At 39.0% G+C, this 19,508-nt stretch overlaps 1 protein-coding gene across 1 annotated transcript in view; it reads left to right on the top strand.

Moving 5' to 3' along the window:
- cdh8 (cadherin 8) overlaps positions 1-19,508 on the top strand; it is a 78,862-nt gene that overhangs the window by 50,545 nt on the left and 8,809 nt on the right. Inside the window, exons 3-7 of the mRNA XM_029638959.2 lie at positions 292-411; positions 3,990-4,157; positions 4,360-4,547; positions 7,834-8,081; positions 18,202-18,338. Coding sequence (XP_029494819.2) covers positions 292-411; positions 3,990-4,157; positions 4,360-4,547; positions 7,834-8,081; positions 18,202-18,338 — 861 coding nt within the window. The remainder of the gene's footprint in view (positions 1-291; positions 412-3,989; positions 4,158-4,359; positions 4,548-7,833; positions 8,082-18,201; positions 18,339-19,508) is intronic.

Raw genomic sequence — 19,508 nt, 5'->3', positions numbered from 1 at the left:
ACCTGAGCCACAGACTAATGACGAGTTGGGCATCAGCATCAGCCCAGCTCTTTATTGTTCATTTTTCAAAGCCTTCACTGTATGATAGTGTTCTTTGTTGGGACGTTGTAGCACAGTATGCTGTGTCATTCATGTGTCTGGCAATAAGCTTGTCTTTAACCTTACCAATAAGTACCTCTGGCTTTATAGTGGAACCAGGAAGATTACAAGGGGAGAAGCTAGCTGTAAGGAGTGATTATGGGTGTCAGAAGTCCACTCTATTTTTAATAATGTGCCCTTTCTCACGTACAGGTATCTCAGTCACTAGGGTGACGGCAACAGACGCAGATGACCCAGTCTATGGAAACAGTGCTAAACTTGTGTACAGCATACTGGAAGGACAGCCCTACTTCTCCATAGACCCCAACACTGGTGAGTGGATTGCCATGGTGAAATACTAAATCAAATCAAAGTTTATTCGTCACATGTACAGGAATCAGCATGCGTAAACTGTACAGTGAAATGCTTACTTGCAGCTCTTTCCTCAACATTGCAAAATAAATGTAACTTTCAGGGTCATGGCATGTAAAGTTGTTGACCCTGAACAGATACACTCCTTTTTCATGATTCGATTGCAGTCAAAACAAGTGTTGTTTCAGCTACATTTACAGATCGAATGCATATTATCCATACATAGACAATTACTCAGCATACAGATTATATTTGCATTTTGAGGATATAACTCCCGACAAGATATTCAAGGACTGTTACATATAAATGACAGTGCTATCTTTTTTAATTCCATCTGCCGTCTGCTTATTCTTCAACCTTGACTTTGTTGTTTTCCTAATTGCATTTTCAGCCGACTTGTTAACAGTGTGTCTGTAAGCAACATGATTAAATAATGGTGAAATTACATTAATAAGCAATGAGATGGAAATCAGCTGCTCACAATTTGGAAAAACAACATACAATAAACAAGCTCCAAGAACGTCAAAACTCTATGTACATAACACATATGAAGACATATTTCTACATGTAGAAACCCTGTTTCCTCCTCAACAATATGATGCATTTTAATCACTCACATCTACCACAATAAAATGGAGAAAGGTATATTGAATCTATCTATCAAAGGACAATTTGAGGATCAGCGTGTACGCTTTGCATGATTACTGAGCACATGCAGATGGCTCATTCAAGTGAGCCAGATGTTTTAATGAATGTTAATGACAAATAAAAGGTAAGGGAAAAACAAACATTATAATCCATTTGACACTTCCAACACCATGAAGGAAATGAAAGGCATTTGATAAATAAATAAACATCATGCCCCAATCCATCACTTGGTTAATGGACGGTAGAGAAAAATCCTAGAAAATATCTATGGAAATGAGTGTTTGTCTTTCCATCCTTTTCCGTGATTAGGAATTAATTTGAATAGCTAACGATGATCAACAGAGATGACAGTAGAGTACTCAACAGAGAGTTGTTCTTACCTGCTTCAAAGTCATTTCCGTAGTGTAAAAACGTTTATTCAAGACAGTGTAGCATAAAAGTTATTTCTCTGATAATAGAGTCTAACCCCCCCCCCCCATCTGGCATAATATGCCAAGTGTGTCAGGCTAAAGCAGACCTTTATTAAGTGTTGATTATTTATTCGATTATTCTACCGGCCTCTGTTTTCTGAGCGGATTATCCTTGCCCTGAGCTGTTCATATTCTGCACTTTGCCACTGCAGTCAATAAGGTCCATTCTGCATAAACATTGTTTTTGTATATACTGTACCAGTCAAAAGTTTGGACAAACTAACTCCTTCCAGGGTTTTTCTTGTTTTTTTTCTACATTGTAGAATAATAGTGAAAACATCATCACTGTGAAATAACCCATATAGAAACATGTAGTAACCAAAAAAGTGTTAAGCAAATCAAAATATATTTTATGTTTTAGATTCTTCAAAGAATCAGTTGTGTTGTGACAAGGTAGGGGTGGTATACAAAATATAGCCCTATTTGGTAAAAGACCAAGTCAAATAAGCAAAAAGAAGTGACAGTCCATCGTTAATTTAAGACATGAAGGTCAGTCAATGTGGAAAATTTCAAGAACATTGAACGTTTTTTTCAAGTGCTGTCTCTAAAACCATCAAGTGCTATGAGGAAACTGACTGTCATGAGGACCACCACAGAAAAGGAAGACCCAGAGTTATCTCTGCTGCAGAGGATATGTTCATTAGAATGAACTGCACCTCAGATTGAAAGCCAAAATAAATGGTTCACAGAGTTCAAGTAACAGACACATCTCAACATCAACTGTTCAGAGGAGACTGCGTGAATCAGGCCTACATGGTCAAATTGCTGCAAAGAAACCACTTGGGCCAAGAAACATGAGTAATGGACATTAGACCGGTGGAAATCTGTCCTTTGCTCTGTTGAGTCCAAATGTGAGATTTTTGGTTCCAACCGCCGTGTCTTTGTGAGACGCAGAGTTGGTGAAAGGATGATCTACGCATGTAGATCTAGCAATACGCCATCCCATCTGGTTTGCGCTTAGTGGGACTATCATTTGTTTTTCAACAGGACAATGACCCAAAACACACCTCCAGGCTATGTAAGGGCTTTTTGACCGAAGAAGGAGAGTGATGGAGTGCTGCATTAGATGACCTGGCCTCCCCAATTACCTGACCTCTACCCAATTGAGATGGTTTGGGACGAGTTGGACCGCAGAGTGAAGGAAAAGCAGCCAACAATTGCTCATTACATGTGGGAACTACTTCAAGACTGTTGGAAAAGCATTCCAGGTGAAGATGGTTGAGCGAATGCCAAGAGTGTGCAAAGCTGTCATCAAGGCAAAGGGTGGCTACTTTGAAGAATCTAAAATCTAAAATAAATGTAGATTTGTTTAACACTTTTTTGGTTACTAGGTGATTCCATGTGTGTTATTTTATAGTTTTGATGTAGTTTTGATGTCTTCACTATTACAATGTAGAAAATAGTAAAAATAAAGAAAACCCTTGAATGAGTAGGTGTGTCCAAACTTTTGACTGGTTCTGTATATTTCTTATTCTCTGTAATACAAATAGCCACTTAGCAATTTTATAATATTGGCTTTAGCTATGCCAGATAGGTTCCAAATCTCCCATAACTAGCTACCAAGAAGACATTTCAGGCTATCAATCAAGTTAGAGCAGCTAGCTTGTCTAACTATCTTAGCTGGCATGCCTGCTGGCAAGGTTGGTAGACTTTAGAAAAGCAAGCAAAATACTAAATGCACTGAATAAGACATTGAATCTTTTACATTACATTACATTTAGTCATTTAGCAGACGCTCTTATCCAGAGCGACTTACAAATTGGTGCATTCACTATGAATCCATGGAACAGTGCATAAATCTTTTAAGGGGATTGAATCTTTTATCCTAGGTATTCCTTACAGAGATGCAGAGAATCATATTTAGCTTATGTTTTTAATTGAACCACCAGTCAGGAGGATACAGACAGCTCAAAAGGTATGCTTAGATGTGCAGAATCTTTTTTATTTATTTTTTACACACAATTAAGTATAAAAATGATGACTAGATTGCAGGTAAAAACTGTTTCAGTTGTTCAAAAAAAAAGCAAAATTCTCCACCACCCAGCCATCCTCACGTACTTGGTGTCCCTTCAGATTTTCAGGGTGCATTACGCACCTGGACAGCGTAATTTCCATTCAATCAGAGCACAAATTACTTGCAGACAGCAGTACAACACTTCAGCAATCAAACACATTGATTTGCAATGCTATCCACAGGATCAGAGCTTCTCTCCAGGTGTTCTGTCAGAAATTCCACCACTGTTTAATAAAATAAATGCTTGAAGATTGTTATGAAGGATACTTCAACACTCTTAAAGGTGCAGTGAAGCGATCATGTCAAGCGTTATGAATGCCTTTGTATACCCCATTCTGTTCATTTATGTGTATGTTGATTTTTTTTGCAATAACAATATATTTGATATTCATTTTTTTTGCTTTCAGCGATCATTAAAATTGCTTTACATGGGATGGATCGAGAGATGCGAGAGGAGTACCTGGTCGTCATTCAAGCAAAAGACATGGGTGGTCATATGGGAGGGTTGTCAGGGACAACAACAGTTACTGTCACACTAACAGATGTCAACGATAACCCGCCAAAGTTCTCAAAAAGTAAACAAAATGTCCAATTCTCTCTCCATACACTATAGTTAGAACCCATTATCGTCAAATCTGAATGTATTTGTTGTTGTTTTGCTGCGTTGTGTTTTTTCATGAATTTCCACAATAATTAGAATTGTACTAGTTATAACGATGCATAGATAAGGAAACATCTACTGTTAGGGTGAAATAATCATGGTGTCCTATTCTTCAGGTCTGTATGAGTTTGTGATCCCAGAGGAGCTTGGCATTGGTCAACCTGGTGGCAAGGTAAAGGCAAATGATAGGGACATTGGCGAGAACGCCAAATCAACGTACAACATCATTGACGGTGATGAGAAGGACGTCTTCGAGATCACTACAGATGCCCAGACTCAAGAGGGGATCCTTCGTCTGAAGAAGGTAAGGACCTGATGCAAACTGCTTTGCCCTAGGGTTCCACCAACAACCACTTCATATCTTTAACAGCTTCAACTTAAACAAGGCCCAAATACTAGATTGCAAGACGGGGTATCAAAGGAGGAAGGTTGTTCACACAGGCTACAGGTCAGAACTGTATATCTAGAATGATTTCATTTAAATTGACCATGGGGAAAAAATGCTATTGTACTGAATATATCATGCAAAGCAGTTTCAATGGCGAAGATGCATAAAGATGGCGACCCCCATTAATGCACCATTGAATTGATCTATAAGACTATATCAACAACAGCTACCAAATGTACACTGTTGATTTGGTAGATGATTAAATGTACGAAAGGGAAAACAAATTATATGTCATGTTTGCCTCCAGCAATCTAAATGTTTACTGTTACACAGCAATATACAGTATCACACATTTTCTGTAGAACTGCGATGATAGAAGAAGGAACTACTTCAGGCCTGAAGTATTCAAGTGTATACATGAGTGATGGATGTGTGCTCACGTCTTGACTCATGGTTAGTTTAATGTCTAGAGTTAGAGCTATAGATCATTCATGCGCGATAGTATGTCATTGCGTTTTGATTCTAAATGACATCACATTAGGACATCCACTGTGTCTTCCTGTAACTATGAACAAGCTATTGGATGAAATGAAATAATATTTTCTCTGATGATCTGCCTTGAATAGATTATGCTCTACTAAACAAAACAGACGGCTTGAGAACAAACTAGACATGATCAATAAGACCTTTGAGATACTTCCCTCTAGTATTTCACAGTGACAGCAGTGCTGTGGCTCTGCCTCGTCACTTTATTCTCGTATACTTGGCCTGGAATCTGTTGCCTGCATTGCTAATAGCATGATGGATGAGATTGCATGTGAAAAACAGGAAGTCAACTGCCTACTCTCTTCTCACCTCTACATCTCCAGATGGTGAAGTTCAGATTACTTTAGCAGAACTGGTATTTCTGCTTCCGTTCCGCACTCTGAACAACATATTCTTGGTTTCAGAGCCCTGTTGCACCAGCTTGTAGAGTTTTTCTTAGCCAATGTGGAATAACAAAGGATGAAATGGAGCAAATAGCACCACCACACCCACAGCAACAAAAATAGCTCAATAAACTGCTGTCAAATACCAAGTGCAAATTATTAAAGATTCTTTGCGGCAAGGTTAAAAAATATTGATCTAAACATGACTGCAGAAACACAAACTAGGAAGTGGCTTTGTTGTTTTGGGTCTAAGCTTTTTATCTTCCACCCCTCAGGCCTATCGGGGGATGTTAGTGGGAAGTTCTGCTTCCTCCACCAGCCAGCACTGAACTTTGATGTCTCTAAATGGCCTGTGTGTATACATACAGATCCTATCCTGAGGCTCATGGGAATTTGATGCATGGCACAGGAGGGCTCTGAGGTGGGGACATCAACAAGGGGCAAGCATGGGGAAAATGGAGTGAAAAAGCTGCCCCATCTTCATGCGCACATACTGTAGCAACACAAGCCGGTCTAACACTTCCACTACCATGTTCCATCAATATGAAAACCAAAGTGCTGTTCTCCGGATTATAGAGAGTCAAGTGCTGCATGAATTGACCTCCCCCAAAACAATGAGTAATGGCAGAGTGGCATAGAGGGCCAATTCAAATATGGCTGACTCAGTGGAGAGGTCAGATGTCATTGAGGATCATTTGAGAGGATGCGAATAGGAATACTATCTTCAAAGTTCTATTCTGAGGTAAAACTGTCGAGGTAGAGTTGCTTGTTGAAACGATCATACCAGTGTTAAGAGACAAAAAAAAATGAACATACTGCTTTGTAATAAGGTATGGTCAATTATGCATAACATTTTAAAAGTACAAATATAACAGCAATGCAGTATGGAGTCTGACTTGTTAATTGTTGTTGTTAATCGAATACAAAAACAGAATAGTGGTGATCAGGAAATGGAGCTGAATAGTTTAACTATTGTGGTATTCCTTTCTTTAACTGCGGTGTAATCAATCTGACAATTGACCCCTGTACACTTTTAGCCCTGGGCTCCTTTATACTTGGTATTAAGCTGGAATCCTTTGAAACCAATGTTTGCTCTTGGTCCAGCTGTTCACTCCTCTCAACATAGAGGAGGAGGAGAAGAAGGTGGGGAGAGAAGAGAGAGGAAGGACGGTTAATAATGAAAATGCTCCAAATAGCTTCTCAGACAGCGGAAGACTGGGCTGCAGGGCCCTCTCCATACGGGTGCCCTGACGCCAGACGTGTGGACTTCAAAGCCCCCTGTCAGTCCCCGTCCCCAGCTGCTTTTCTCTCACAGCTGGGCCTGCTGCCGGCACTGCCCCAGCGCTGGCCCGACCCAGCCTAGGGGACCATTGGATTCTTTTTATTTCTTTGTGAAAAGCTGGAATACATTTTTTGATCCCTCTGCTAACCCCTCTCATTCCCAAAGCCAACTCAGATCCCCTCAAGCGGCAAGGCCCAGTTTTGATTTCCCTATAAATCCTGGTTTTTGAGCGTGGAAGTGACTTGATCCCATTATTTGAGTATTATAAGAGTGGCCAGAGGTGATTCAAAATACAATTGTGAGAGTCTGGGATGGCTGCTAAGACACCAGAGAGTTCAATTGTGGTGTTTTTACATGTTGCAAATATTCAATGATGTGTAAAAAAGTAGTGGACATTGGTTCTCAATGTCCTTGTGAAATAGGAAAGAGACCATCTGTAATTTCAGGGGTACGTTTCTTGCCACAGAAGCACTCATAGGTATGCAATTCCCCCTAGGAAATGTCATTATTATGTTAGAATTCCTGAATACACATCCACTTCTATTCATGTGATGATAATGCATCAATAATTGCTATCCTTCAAATTATTGCCGGCAATAATTTTGTAACAGTGTTATCGTGCACTACCAACAAAATTATATTTTCAGGTAGCACAAACCTACAAATAACATTATTTTAATGATTTCCTAACACATTTGAACCAGATTGGTGTGATACCAGATTAGATTAATCTTATTTACAGCCTTATTCTATCCTAGAGCAGATGTGGTAACACATGGATTACTTGAGGTGAGATTGTGGTTATTGCTAATAATTACAAATGTTGTTCCACCCTGTGCTTGGATTATTTCCTTAAATGTTTTTGACAGGATCAGAGATCACACTATTACATTTCAACTCCGAAAGTTCTTCTCCATCCACATCAGGTGCATTTTTTTTCTTGCTGCTTTGGACATCAGTGAAAGGTATTTGTTTCTGTCATTTTCCACAGCCCCTGAACTTCGAGACTAAAAAGTCATATACACTGAAGGTGGAGGCGGCCAACATTCGATTTGATCCCAACAGTGGTGCCCCCTTCAAAGATACAGCCACGGTGAAGATTGCAGTGGAAGATTCAGATGAACCCCCTGTCTTCTCCAAGCCCACATTTGTCCTGCAGGTGGACGAGAATGCCCCCATCAACACGGTTATAGGAACAGTCACAGCCCGCGATCCTGATGTCACTGGCAGTCTAGTCAGGTAAGAAACAAGATGATATTCACAACCTCATTTCACCAAACACTTGTTTACTTTATTGTTTACCCACCCATATAAGGAGTGCAGTGTGCCATGGAATCACATATATATTTTTAAAATATAGTCTTGCCACTGTGCATGTTCCTTTGGAGTTGAAATGTGAGCCGATGGCTGCCCTTGTTTTCTTAGGACCACAATGTAGTAAACTTGAAAGAACAGCACAGGTAGACTTCTCTTAGTGGTGACTTTGTCTGCTGCGTTTCAGTTGTGTGACTTATTCTTAGACATTTCACAAGGGCACCTTGTATAGGTTATACAGGCAATTTCTCTCCATCCACTACGTCATTTCATTAATTCTCCAGTGACTTGCCGCTTTCCCCGGACAACACTCAACAGGTTGTGTAATTTCATGGTGAACAGAGTGTGAGCTGGGAATCATTTATTGGCTATTGCCAAAGCAGGGGAATTCAACCTGGTTCCATCTTCATCATTTAAAAAAAAATAGGCATACCAATATAATGTAACCTGTTCTCATGTTTGGGTGTCTCTTTCCTATTCCTTCTTTTTTTTCTTCTTCTGTGACCCCAATGTTCTTTTATGTTGCACTTTCACAAAGTTTTTCATTATCACTGTGCTGCGTGTGCGTATTTATTGATGTGTGTAGTGTGTAGATATGTGGTATATATTATTCTGCTGATCTATGTGTGATAAGCACTGCCCTATTTCATTTGTATGTGAACATGTCTGTCCAATTGATTCAAATAATTGTCATAAACGTACTATATTGTACTATATTGACACCTCAGACTGGCAATTAGGAATCACATTTTTTCTGTGTAATGATGTATTAGGTTGTTTTTTCAATCTGGACTTTCTCATTTGAAAATATACTTTTTGATGTTTATTTCTAATTCCTTGTTTTCTGTTTTGAATGAAAGAGCACTTCATGTATTTAATATTTTGTGGATAAGATTACACATTTCGATAAGTGAATTGAGGCTGTAGGATATTATGCCAGTGTTTGTAAGGCTGTCCGAAAGCTTTCAAGCAATCAGAGTTAGAGGACGCTTTACGGAACCTACTTGGAGGCTGTAAGAGTTTGGAGCCAGAGGAAAGTAGTGATTTTCTGTACGTAAGTGGTTAATGTCACATTGCTTCCCATGTCTGCCAATGTCAATGAAGGCATTCAACAGTAAAGGCTGTTAAGGAGGGGAAGGGAATGGCTCTTACACAGCTTGAGATGTTCCTGCCATCTTGTGTTGTTTCCCAATACTGATAATTTGCTCCACAGCAAGATGGAATGTACCTTTAAAGCCCCATGCAGTCTTTTTAAAATTATTATTCATCACTGTATGTCTAATAAATCACTGTGTGTGTTTATTTCATGAAAATAATTTCCAAAATATTTATCATTTTTTCCCCTGAGCGGCCATTGAAATGTTCAGTCTGATCATGTCTTCTTGACACAAATGCTAATATATGTACATACACAGCCCTGATTGGCAGATAGGATCGCCTAGACCAGGGGCCTCCGACCTTTTCAAGCATGAGAGCTACTTTTAAATTATGAAACATGTCGCGATCTAATCATACATTTTCTCACTTTTAATTTAGCTGGTTTGGGATTTTTTTTCAGTTTTTCTCTCAACATTTTTGAATTACTCATAGAGATACAATGAAATTGGATGTTGGGAGTTCATGTCGATGCTTAAATATATTTTTTGAGTGTCATACACCTTTAGAAAGAGGAATGTGCTGGTCTAAGCGATGTTTTTGCTGCTGCATTATGTCATGACATGAGATTGATACAAATAATCTTGATATAATTCTGCCAGGTTAGCCTACTTTGTCGTCAACATTTTACTGAGAAGGTTTTTGGGAAATTCTTTCTGTCTACCCAGAAGACAGATATCATTATGGCTAACAGACTTACAGGGGCAATATTAATGGATATAAATAGGCAGATATTGTGTTACGTTTGGCTTTTCAAGCCAATTGTGGCTTCAACGCCTTTAGAAAGTATTCATACCCCTTGACTTTTTCCACATTTTGTTGTGGTACAGCCCGAATGTAAAATTAATTACATTTAGATTTTGTGTCACTGGCCTACACACACTATTTAATACATACATAATACATAATGTCAAAGTGGAATTATGTTTTTTGAAATGTTAACAAATTAATTAAAAATGAAAAGTTAAAATGTCTTGAGTAAGTATTTAACCCCTTTGTTATGGCAAGCCTAAATAAGGAGTTTCAGGAGTAAAAATGTGAATGACCGCCTCGATTTGGTCTTATGTAGCAACATTTGAAATGGTGTTTTTAATTTTTTTACATTGGATACAAGTAGTATATCATACACAGCAGTTAATCAACAATGGGAAAGTAATTATGCTTTGAAAGTTGATAAACCCACTTTTGAGAAAATGGCCCTTGAATATTTTTGGTTCACCTACTGAAGAGCTCCTCTTTGTCGACACCATTCAGCATCGTTCACACCCTCTTAAGCATTAGCCCCACCCATATTTTTAAGGATTCACATGTGAGGCCATGTGGTAAACACACCCTATGTCAAAAAAAAGTCTATGCTTATTTGTCACATGCACAAGATACAGAAGGTGTAAACGGTATAGTGAAGTGGTTACTTGCATAGTAGCAATATCAAAAACAGAATGTGTCCAGAATTTTTTATTATTTTTATAAATATTTTAGAATTGTTAGATGACACTTTCCTGACACAATTGTCTAAATTGATGGGTCATGGGTTGGAAATGCTATAAACACCCCCATGCCACATCTAGCTAAGTGGATGGGTCACTATTGTCTAAACATGTACACATGTACATGAAATATAATAGATGGCTGTAATCACCTCCAGACACACCTGGCTAATTTGATGGGTCATGTAATATTCGGGCCGAAGTGGGGTCTTTCGTTTAGACATGTAGCTAGCTACCTAGCTAGCTAGCTAAACAATGAACCGAAATAATCCCAATTTATACAATACAAATATTGTAATAGCTGTAGTATGAATCTGCAGGTAGCTAAAGCTAACAAACTAGATTCAATATTAGCTAGCAAACATTAGGCTATAACTAGCAATGCACATTGATTTCTGATTAAAATAATATTACTACACAGATCATACACGTAACGTCAGCTAGCAAGCCAGCAAGCTAACGTTTGCTAGCTTTAACTTGCAATAAAAATGACTTTCTGAACCTTATATCTGAAAATGTAGCTAGACCCTTACCCGTATACATGGATGAATGCTTCACGGCAGACTGGAACCATTTAACTGTTTTGTTTGTAGCTACATCTTGTTTGGCCAGCGTTGTATCAAGTCACTCAGGGTCACACTGACCGTGGCGTGTGCATAAAGTTGCCCATCACTTTTTCCAACTGATCTGTCGATCGCGCCTGCTAAATTCAGGGCGTCAAAGTTGTTGAGAAAAGTAGCAACATTTTTGTAGTTCTTGATGGCTAACATTTTATCTTTCAAAAACGGCGTGGTAGAAAAGACTGTCAACACATACTGAACAGCTCACGTTATAGACAGAAGCATGCTACATGGCAGACCTATCCAAACTCATCTCTCGGCATGTCCAGCCCATCCATTATCTCAGCCAATCATGGCTAGCCGGAAGGTCCCAGACTTTTTCCATGGCTAAACCAACTTGGCTCGTAATTTAACTATTTTATTCCTATTTATGGATGGAATCCAAGTTAGTTATTAAGGCACATCAAAGTTCACATGTTCCAGAAGACATTTCTGCCAAAAATGCATTTTGATAAAAAAATGTATGTTTACATTCAAATGCCGCTCCTGTGAAGTAGTGATGTGCAACATACGCCTAGTTTCCTGAAATGAGTCACAAATCGGCTTAATAACAAGTCACATAATATGTTGCATGGACTCACTCTATGTGCAGTAGTCATTTTTGAATGAGTTCTGTATTTCATTTTTGAATGACTACCTCATCTCTGTACCCCACACATACAATTACCTGTAAGTTCCCTCAGTTGAGCAATGAATTGCGAGCTACTCATGGGTGGGCTGAGAGATACTGGTAGCTCGTCATCAACCTGTTGGAGACCCATGATGAGTATAGACTCTAGAGCAGGGATGGGGAACTTGCCTTCCATTTGTAGGGATTCAGTTAAAGTCCAATGCAGCAGTTTTCATCTCAATATCAAAGTGTTTATTGGTAACAATGAAGCACCTTACTGTGATTGTTTTAAATTAAATTGGTCAGACATAGCAGTTTCTCCAAAAATAATTTTGCAAGGACTGTCTGGGAGTGGTCTGAGTAGGGGGGGGGACTGAAAACTATATTTTATTGGCAGAGGGGTTTGGAATTCTCTTTCTTATTGGTCTATTATCTGATTTATGTCACCAGGCATAACTGGTGATGTCACCAGGCAGGCCAAAACTTCATCTGACCAAAATAGATTGAAATTTCAGGTGATCTTTTCAAACAGCTCTTACACTAGTGCCCCAAACCCCATCAACATTGCCCATCCCTGCTCTAGAACCTACCCTACATACAAAGTACGAGGATACATATGCAAATACAATTGTAGGCAGGTTTTTGTTGTTGCTCAAGAGCACTAAAAGGGCATTATCATCATTTTCACAATTTCAGTTTTATTTCGACCAAAAGTCAAGACATTTTCCCTGTAGGTTTTCATGTGTCAGATCTATAATGTACCTGTATGTCAAGTATGTCAAGTGCTTTTCACCACACATAACATGGCATACAATATTACCATTGACAGTTAAATTTATTAAATTGCTTTTATGTCACTTCTATTCTGTAAAGTCTTCTATTTTATCTCCTTGAGATTCTATCATTTTAAAGTGATCTATTTACATTATTTTATGTGTAATTTTGAATGTGCGGTAATGTGTCATCGTAGTACTGTCTCTCAGAGACCCCATGAAGAGACAACCAATGGAAGTCTCATCCTGTTTTTATCATGTTGTAATTAGCATACTGTCTTTGTATGTTGCCACAAAGTGTTACATTCTCATTGTAAGGTACCACCAGGCAGAGGATGCCCAGACAAACGTTGTCCTTGACATACAATGCTTTGGATAGAATTGCCTGTCTATGGAGTGATAATAAGCAGTGTTGTGACCATCGTAGAGGTAATAGGCTGAACATTGTTAGCCTTAGATAACCTTAGCCTGAGCCTGATCTCATAGACTAGACGAAACCAGGTAGATGCGAACGTCTAGCAACCTGAAGGTTGCATATTTGAATCTCATCACGGACAAGTTTAGCATTTTAGCTAATTAGCAACTTTGCAACTACTTATTACTTTTTAGCTAATTTGCAACTACTAGCATGTTAGCTAACCATTCCCCTTCCCATTATCATAACCTTAACCGTTTAACCTAATTCCTAACCTAAACCCTAATCTTAACCCCAACTCCTAGCCTAGCTAACATTATCCTCCAAGCTAACGTTAGCATTAACAACCTAGCCACCAATCAAACATTAGCCACAATAAATTAGTATTGGTAACATATCATAAAGTTTTGCAAAATATTAACATTTGTACGAATTGCGATTCGTAACATATCATACAAATTGTCATTCGGATTCTATAATACGAAATAGATGATGGGACATCCACAAATTTACACCATATGAAATGTAACATATCATACTGAATGGAGGGAGACAGATTTACATTTACTATGTTACGTCTACCCCTGAATCCAGGTTGTGAGTAAAACACTCTCACACCGAAATGACTCACAGTCTCTCAGTCTGACCAGGATGACTCAAGGCCTGGTTCCTCACTTAGACCTCAACCCTCAAGCTATACTTTATGCATTCAACCAATGTTTCAGGTGGACTTCATAAAATGCAACACAATTCCTTCAGCGTCCTCCCATACTCTGTGAATATGATTTTACTCTTGACTGATCATTATGCTCCAGACCTTGGGCGTTACATGGACACTATTGCTTTGAAGGCTAAAGTAAGAGCCAATCAAGGGTCTCATTACAGTACCTGGTATTGATGATGCCTTTTAATAATACATTATGGCTAACCTAGGTAGTTGCTCAAAACACCATGTAGAGAAACATTTGTACATTGGTGGAGTTGAGTGGGACATGCACACAGCACTGAGGGTTTAGAAGAGGATCATAGGACTACAAAAGTTTATGGGTAATGAGAGCCAGGTCTGTCAGGTGACTGTGTAAGCTTGTCAGCCTTTCTTCAGGCCCCGCTACATCATTTACTTACCTTGACAGCTGACATGTTGCAAATGTTAATACAAGGAGTCATGTAAAAGAGATTATGTAAAATGAATGTAAATTTAATGTCAAGTAGACTTTCTTGTCGAGAAACAAGTTCAGGACATGTTCAGGGAAAACAGGAATACATCTGTCCTTACAAAGAGCTGGTTAGCATGCGGAGGCCAGCGAAATTAGTTCTACATCTGTGATCCTCCCAATAGAATTACTGACCTTATATAAGACAGAAATGTCATACATTTGTTCTCTGTCTCACACTCACACATATTACTGGCTTTATGGCTTATAACCAGCACATTTTAACTATCTCTTATAACATTCCTGTTTGTGACCCGGAGAACAGCTTAGTAAATGTAGCTTACAAAGTGTTCAAACGTAAAATAATATTAAGACAGTATGTAAAAGTTATAAATGTCATGTGATTGAATGAGAAAGATGTGTTTAGGGGAGGGCTGCCCAATGTAATTTGAGTCAGGTATTGAAGGAGTGAAAAGTATCAGGTGCTAATTTGCATCGTCCTTTCCCGGCATTGTATTATTCACATCCAGTGGTCCGCTCCCAAACACATCCTCACACCTTTGACAGTCAGCACCCATCTCTTGCAAGGAACATCTGATAATTGTATTTGCTTTAATTCTTTTCACATCACATTGTCAGTTTGATTGACACGTGGCAGAACATTTCAGGGTCGGTCTCCCTCCACGTGAAGCTGTCAAAGCCTGCCTGGAATCCACTCCTTCTCCTGGAGACTTCTCCCAGGTGGTTTGGGCTGTCTGCCTGTCTTGAAAGTGCTCTGCGTCTGTAGAGGAGTCCTCCTGGACCTCCCGCCTGTCGTCTGAGGATTTACACCATTTCATAAAAGTAAAAAATAAAAGTGTCATGGCTCAATACGTCTCCCACAGTTGGAATCTAGGGCAATGGCTTATTTATTTCATTTTGTGTTAGCTCGTTGTTTTCATTATTATTATTATTTGGTCATTGTTGTTTTTTTTCTCCCCTATTTCTCATGCAGAAAATACATGGGTCTGTCAACAGGTCTGTGCTGATAGGGATGAGCAGTTCCACAGTGAAGTAGGATGAGACCCAAGGTCGTGTGTAAAGGGAGATGGGGTTGGGAGGGTGATTAGATTACTGAAAAAGCAAGGCAATGGCCAAACTTTTGACTTGCTTTGAGAGAGGCTATGTTTACAGGGAGGGGCATTTAGTTTAAAGGAATATACATGTATGTTCTGTGTGTCATTGAGTGCATTCAAATAATGAATGCATGCATGCACATGCATATGTGACTCACCACCTGGATTCTGTCTTATATAGCAACATTTCAAATTGTGTTTTAATTTTATTTTTACATTCGATAAAGGTAGAGACTCAGAGCTATAAAATGGTATATCATACTGCATTTTTGAGGAACAATGGGACAGTAATTCTGCTTTGAAAGTTGATAAACTTCTTAACTCACTTTTCAGAAAATGGCCTTTGAATGTTTTGGTATCTGGTGAAGAGCTATTTGTCTACACCCATTCAGCATCGTTCACATCCTCTTAAGCTTGAGCCCCTCCCATCTTTTTTCACCCTCAGAGTGTGCAGAGCACACACTTGAAGCTCTGGCCGATGATTTGTTTACCTGTGGATAACATGAAAACAGCCTAACCAGCTATGCTGGCAACAATTGCATTTCGCTTCTTTGCAGAAGTTTACCGGCACCGGCCGTATTCAATGAGTGATGTACACTTTAGCTTAAGACATATACAGTTGAAGTTGGAAGTTCATATTAACCTTAGCCAAATACATTCAAACTCAGTTTTTCACAATTCCTGACATTTAATACTAGTAAAAATGATCTGCATTAGGTCAGTTAGGATCACCACTTTATTTTAAGAATGTGAAATGTCAGAATAATAGTGGAGAGAATGATTTATTTCAGCTTTTATTTCTTTCATCACATTCCCAGTGGGTCAGAAGTTTACATTACACTCAATTGGTATTTTGAAGCATTGCCTTTAAATTGTTTAACTTGCTTCAAATGTTTCGGGAAGCCCTCCACAAGCTTGCCACAATAAGTTGGGTGAAGTTTGGCATAGTGCTCATGATGCCATTTATTTTGTGAAAAGCCCCAGTCCCTCCTGCAGCAAAGCACCCCCACAACATGATGCTGCCACCCCCGTGCTTCACGGTTGGGATGGTTTTCTTTGGCTTGCAAGCCTCCCCCTTTTCCTCCTCATTATGGACAAACAGTTATATTTTTGTTTCATCAGACCAGAGGACATTTTTCTAAAAGTATGATCTTTGTCCCCATGTGCAGTTGCAAACCGTAGTCTGGCTTTTTTTATGGCGGTTTTGGAGCAGTGGCTTCTTCCTTGCTGAGCGGCCTTTCAGGTTATGGCAATATAGGACTCATTTTACTGTGGATATAGATACTTTTGTATCTATTTCCTCCAGAATCTTTACAAGGTCCTTTGCTGTTGTTCTGGGATATATTTGCACTTTTCGCACCAACATACTTTAATCTCTAGGAGACAGGATGCATCTCCTTCCTGAGCGGTATGACGGCTGTGTGGTCCCATATTGTTTATACTTGCGTACAATTGTTTGTACAGATGAATGTGGTACCTTCAGGTATTTGGAAATTGCTCCCAAGGATGAACCAGACTTTTTTCTGAGGTCTTGGTTGATATCATTTGATTTTCCCATGATGTCAAGCAAAGAGGCACTGAGTTTGAAGTTAGGCCTTGAAATACATCCTCAATTGACTCAAATTATGTCAATTAGCCTATCAGAAGCTTCTAAAGCCATGACATCATTTTCTGGAATTTTCCAAGCTGTTGAAAGGCACAGTCAACTTAGTGTATATAAAGTTCTGACCCACTGGAGTTGTGATACAGTGAATTATAAGTGAAATAATCTGTCTTTAAACAATTGTTGGAAAAATTACTTGTGTCATGCACAAAGTCGATGTGCTTTCTGAAAGCGTTTGAGGAATTGGCACCACACAATGCATTGTGACAAATCCAGGTCTAAAGTTACAATGATTTTAGAAATCCATATAAATATTAACTTGAGGCTTTTTTAATGGTCAATGTTTCATCATGTTGTTGCTATTGGTGAGGTTGTTGAATTATATATAAGGTTGTTGCCCTTGAAGTGCTCCTTCCGTCTTGCTTCAATCCACAGTACAGGGACATCAGAGTAAACGAGGATGGTCGATTTGGATTTGAATTTAAATGCAACTTTACATTGTATCCCTTCTACCTTGTGACTTTCCCACCGCTCCTTAGATTGAACCCTGTGAAGTTTTCAAACGAGGTCAAGGTAAAGTCAAAAGGAAAGGAGAGAATGTAAAGAAGGATGATGGTGCTGATCCTGCTGGGCCCTGCAGACTTCACTAATCAAAAAAATTTAAATAAAAGTTTATTTGTCACGTGCGCCGAATACAACAGGTGTAGACATTACAGTGAAATGCTGACTTACAGGCTCTAACCAATAGTGCGGAGAGAAAAAAAGTATGTGTGTGTGTGGGTAAGTAAAGAAATAAAACAACAGTAAATTACCTATTTGTAGGGAGGGGAACATTAAGGAGCCACTGTTTGGAGACCAAACCAGACTCACGTCCACTTTAGTTTTTAAAGAGCCTCCTAAACCGTATTGTGCTTTAATGTCTTCTCTTGCTAATCTGAGGCCTGTAATTAATCCTTTGTTGATAATTGAATTCCTACTGTTTTTCCCATACATTCATCCACAGGAACCTCTTGATGGATACGTCTCCATTCGTCAGTGCACCCAAGGGATTATCGAGAACGGTTAGTTGTGTGCTGCATGTAGAACTTCTCATGATTTACTCTTTTTTTGTAGGTACTTTATTGATCGCCACACCGATCTGGAGAGGCAGTTCAATATTAATGTAGATGATGGGAAAATAACGTTGGCCAAACCGCTGGACCGAGAGACAGATATGTGGCACAACATCACAGTAACAGCCACTGAAATCAGTAAGTAACATTTCCAATAGATATTTCTAAACGCTGTTTGTGGTCTACTACATAATTAACTAAATTCAATTTCCTTTTCAAATCAGTGCAATGATGAAGGACAAGTGTAAACTCAGGGGGAAGACAGCTGCTTGTGAACATTCAGATCTGTTTACTAACACAGTTTGAACAACTTCATTGCTGCCTCCAACAAAAGACTGACTGGCTTTCATAATCCTCGATAAAATAGTCTCGCACTTGTAACCTATCTGATGTTAATGGCCGTAGTGTGGTACAAATAATTAGAGTTTGAATTCACAGGGGTGGAAAATATGTTAATCTGCAGAATTTTGATTGAATTAAACAGCTCAGTAGTCAATTTGTGGAAGTGCGAGTACATTTGAAGAAGTATCAAACAAACAGTTGTAAAGACAAATACCGACGTTGTATGCACCAATGCCAGCTTCCATTACAGATACAGCAACATCTGTGATCCAGGAAACTGACTGACTATACAACATATTTGAGGTAGTACTACAAACAACTCAAACCATGTGTAAAACTATATTTGCATACAGATTGTTTCAGGGGGACTGTATGTTGCGATAAAATGTCATGTACACCTTGAAGCTATTGAATGAGAAATGTACAATACTTGTAACTTGCTCTCCCTCACCTTTCATAATCAAAGTGAAACACACTAATTGCCACAACCATAAAAAAAAAAATGCTGTAGAGCATACATTCGTGGCATGTTATTGTAAATGCAATGTGTCTCTGTTGATATTCATGCTAGCTTTGTCAAGCCTGGTCTTATACATCTCCCTGTGCTTTTCATGACTTTTGCTAAACTGACTGTGACTCAAGACAGCAGCATCACTGAACACACTTAATAGAAATTTACCAAAATAAATATGTCTGTTTACTATTCTTTGTGGATTGGAGGCAAGCAGGAATCCTCTCTGGCGTGAAGAGGAAGAATTGCATTCCCAGTCCAATTCCGTTGTCATTTGCCACCCAAACGGTGTGGCGTTCTGCTGCTTGCACCAGTTGACATCTGACTAATCAGATGTCAATGCTTGATGTGGTGGAGTGAAAGTCACATTAATAGAGCACAAGGAAAACGTGGACACTTCTTTTTTTCCCCCACTCTGTCCATCTATCACCTTCTAGCAAACTGTCTATTTTAGT

The sequence above is a fragment of the Oncorhynchus nerka genome, linkage group LG27, assembly GCF_034236695.1.
Source record: "Oncorhynchus nerka isolate Pitt River linkage group LG27, Oner_Uvic_2.0, whole genome shotgun sequence".
Lineage (NCBI taxonomy): Eukaryota > Metazoa > Chordata > Actinopteri > Salmoniformes > Salmonidae > Oncorhynchus > Oncorhynchus nerka.
Note: the sequence above shows the minus strand (reverse complement) of the source record. Positions and strands in the feature narration are given on the sequence as shown.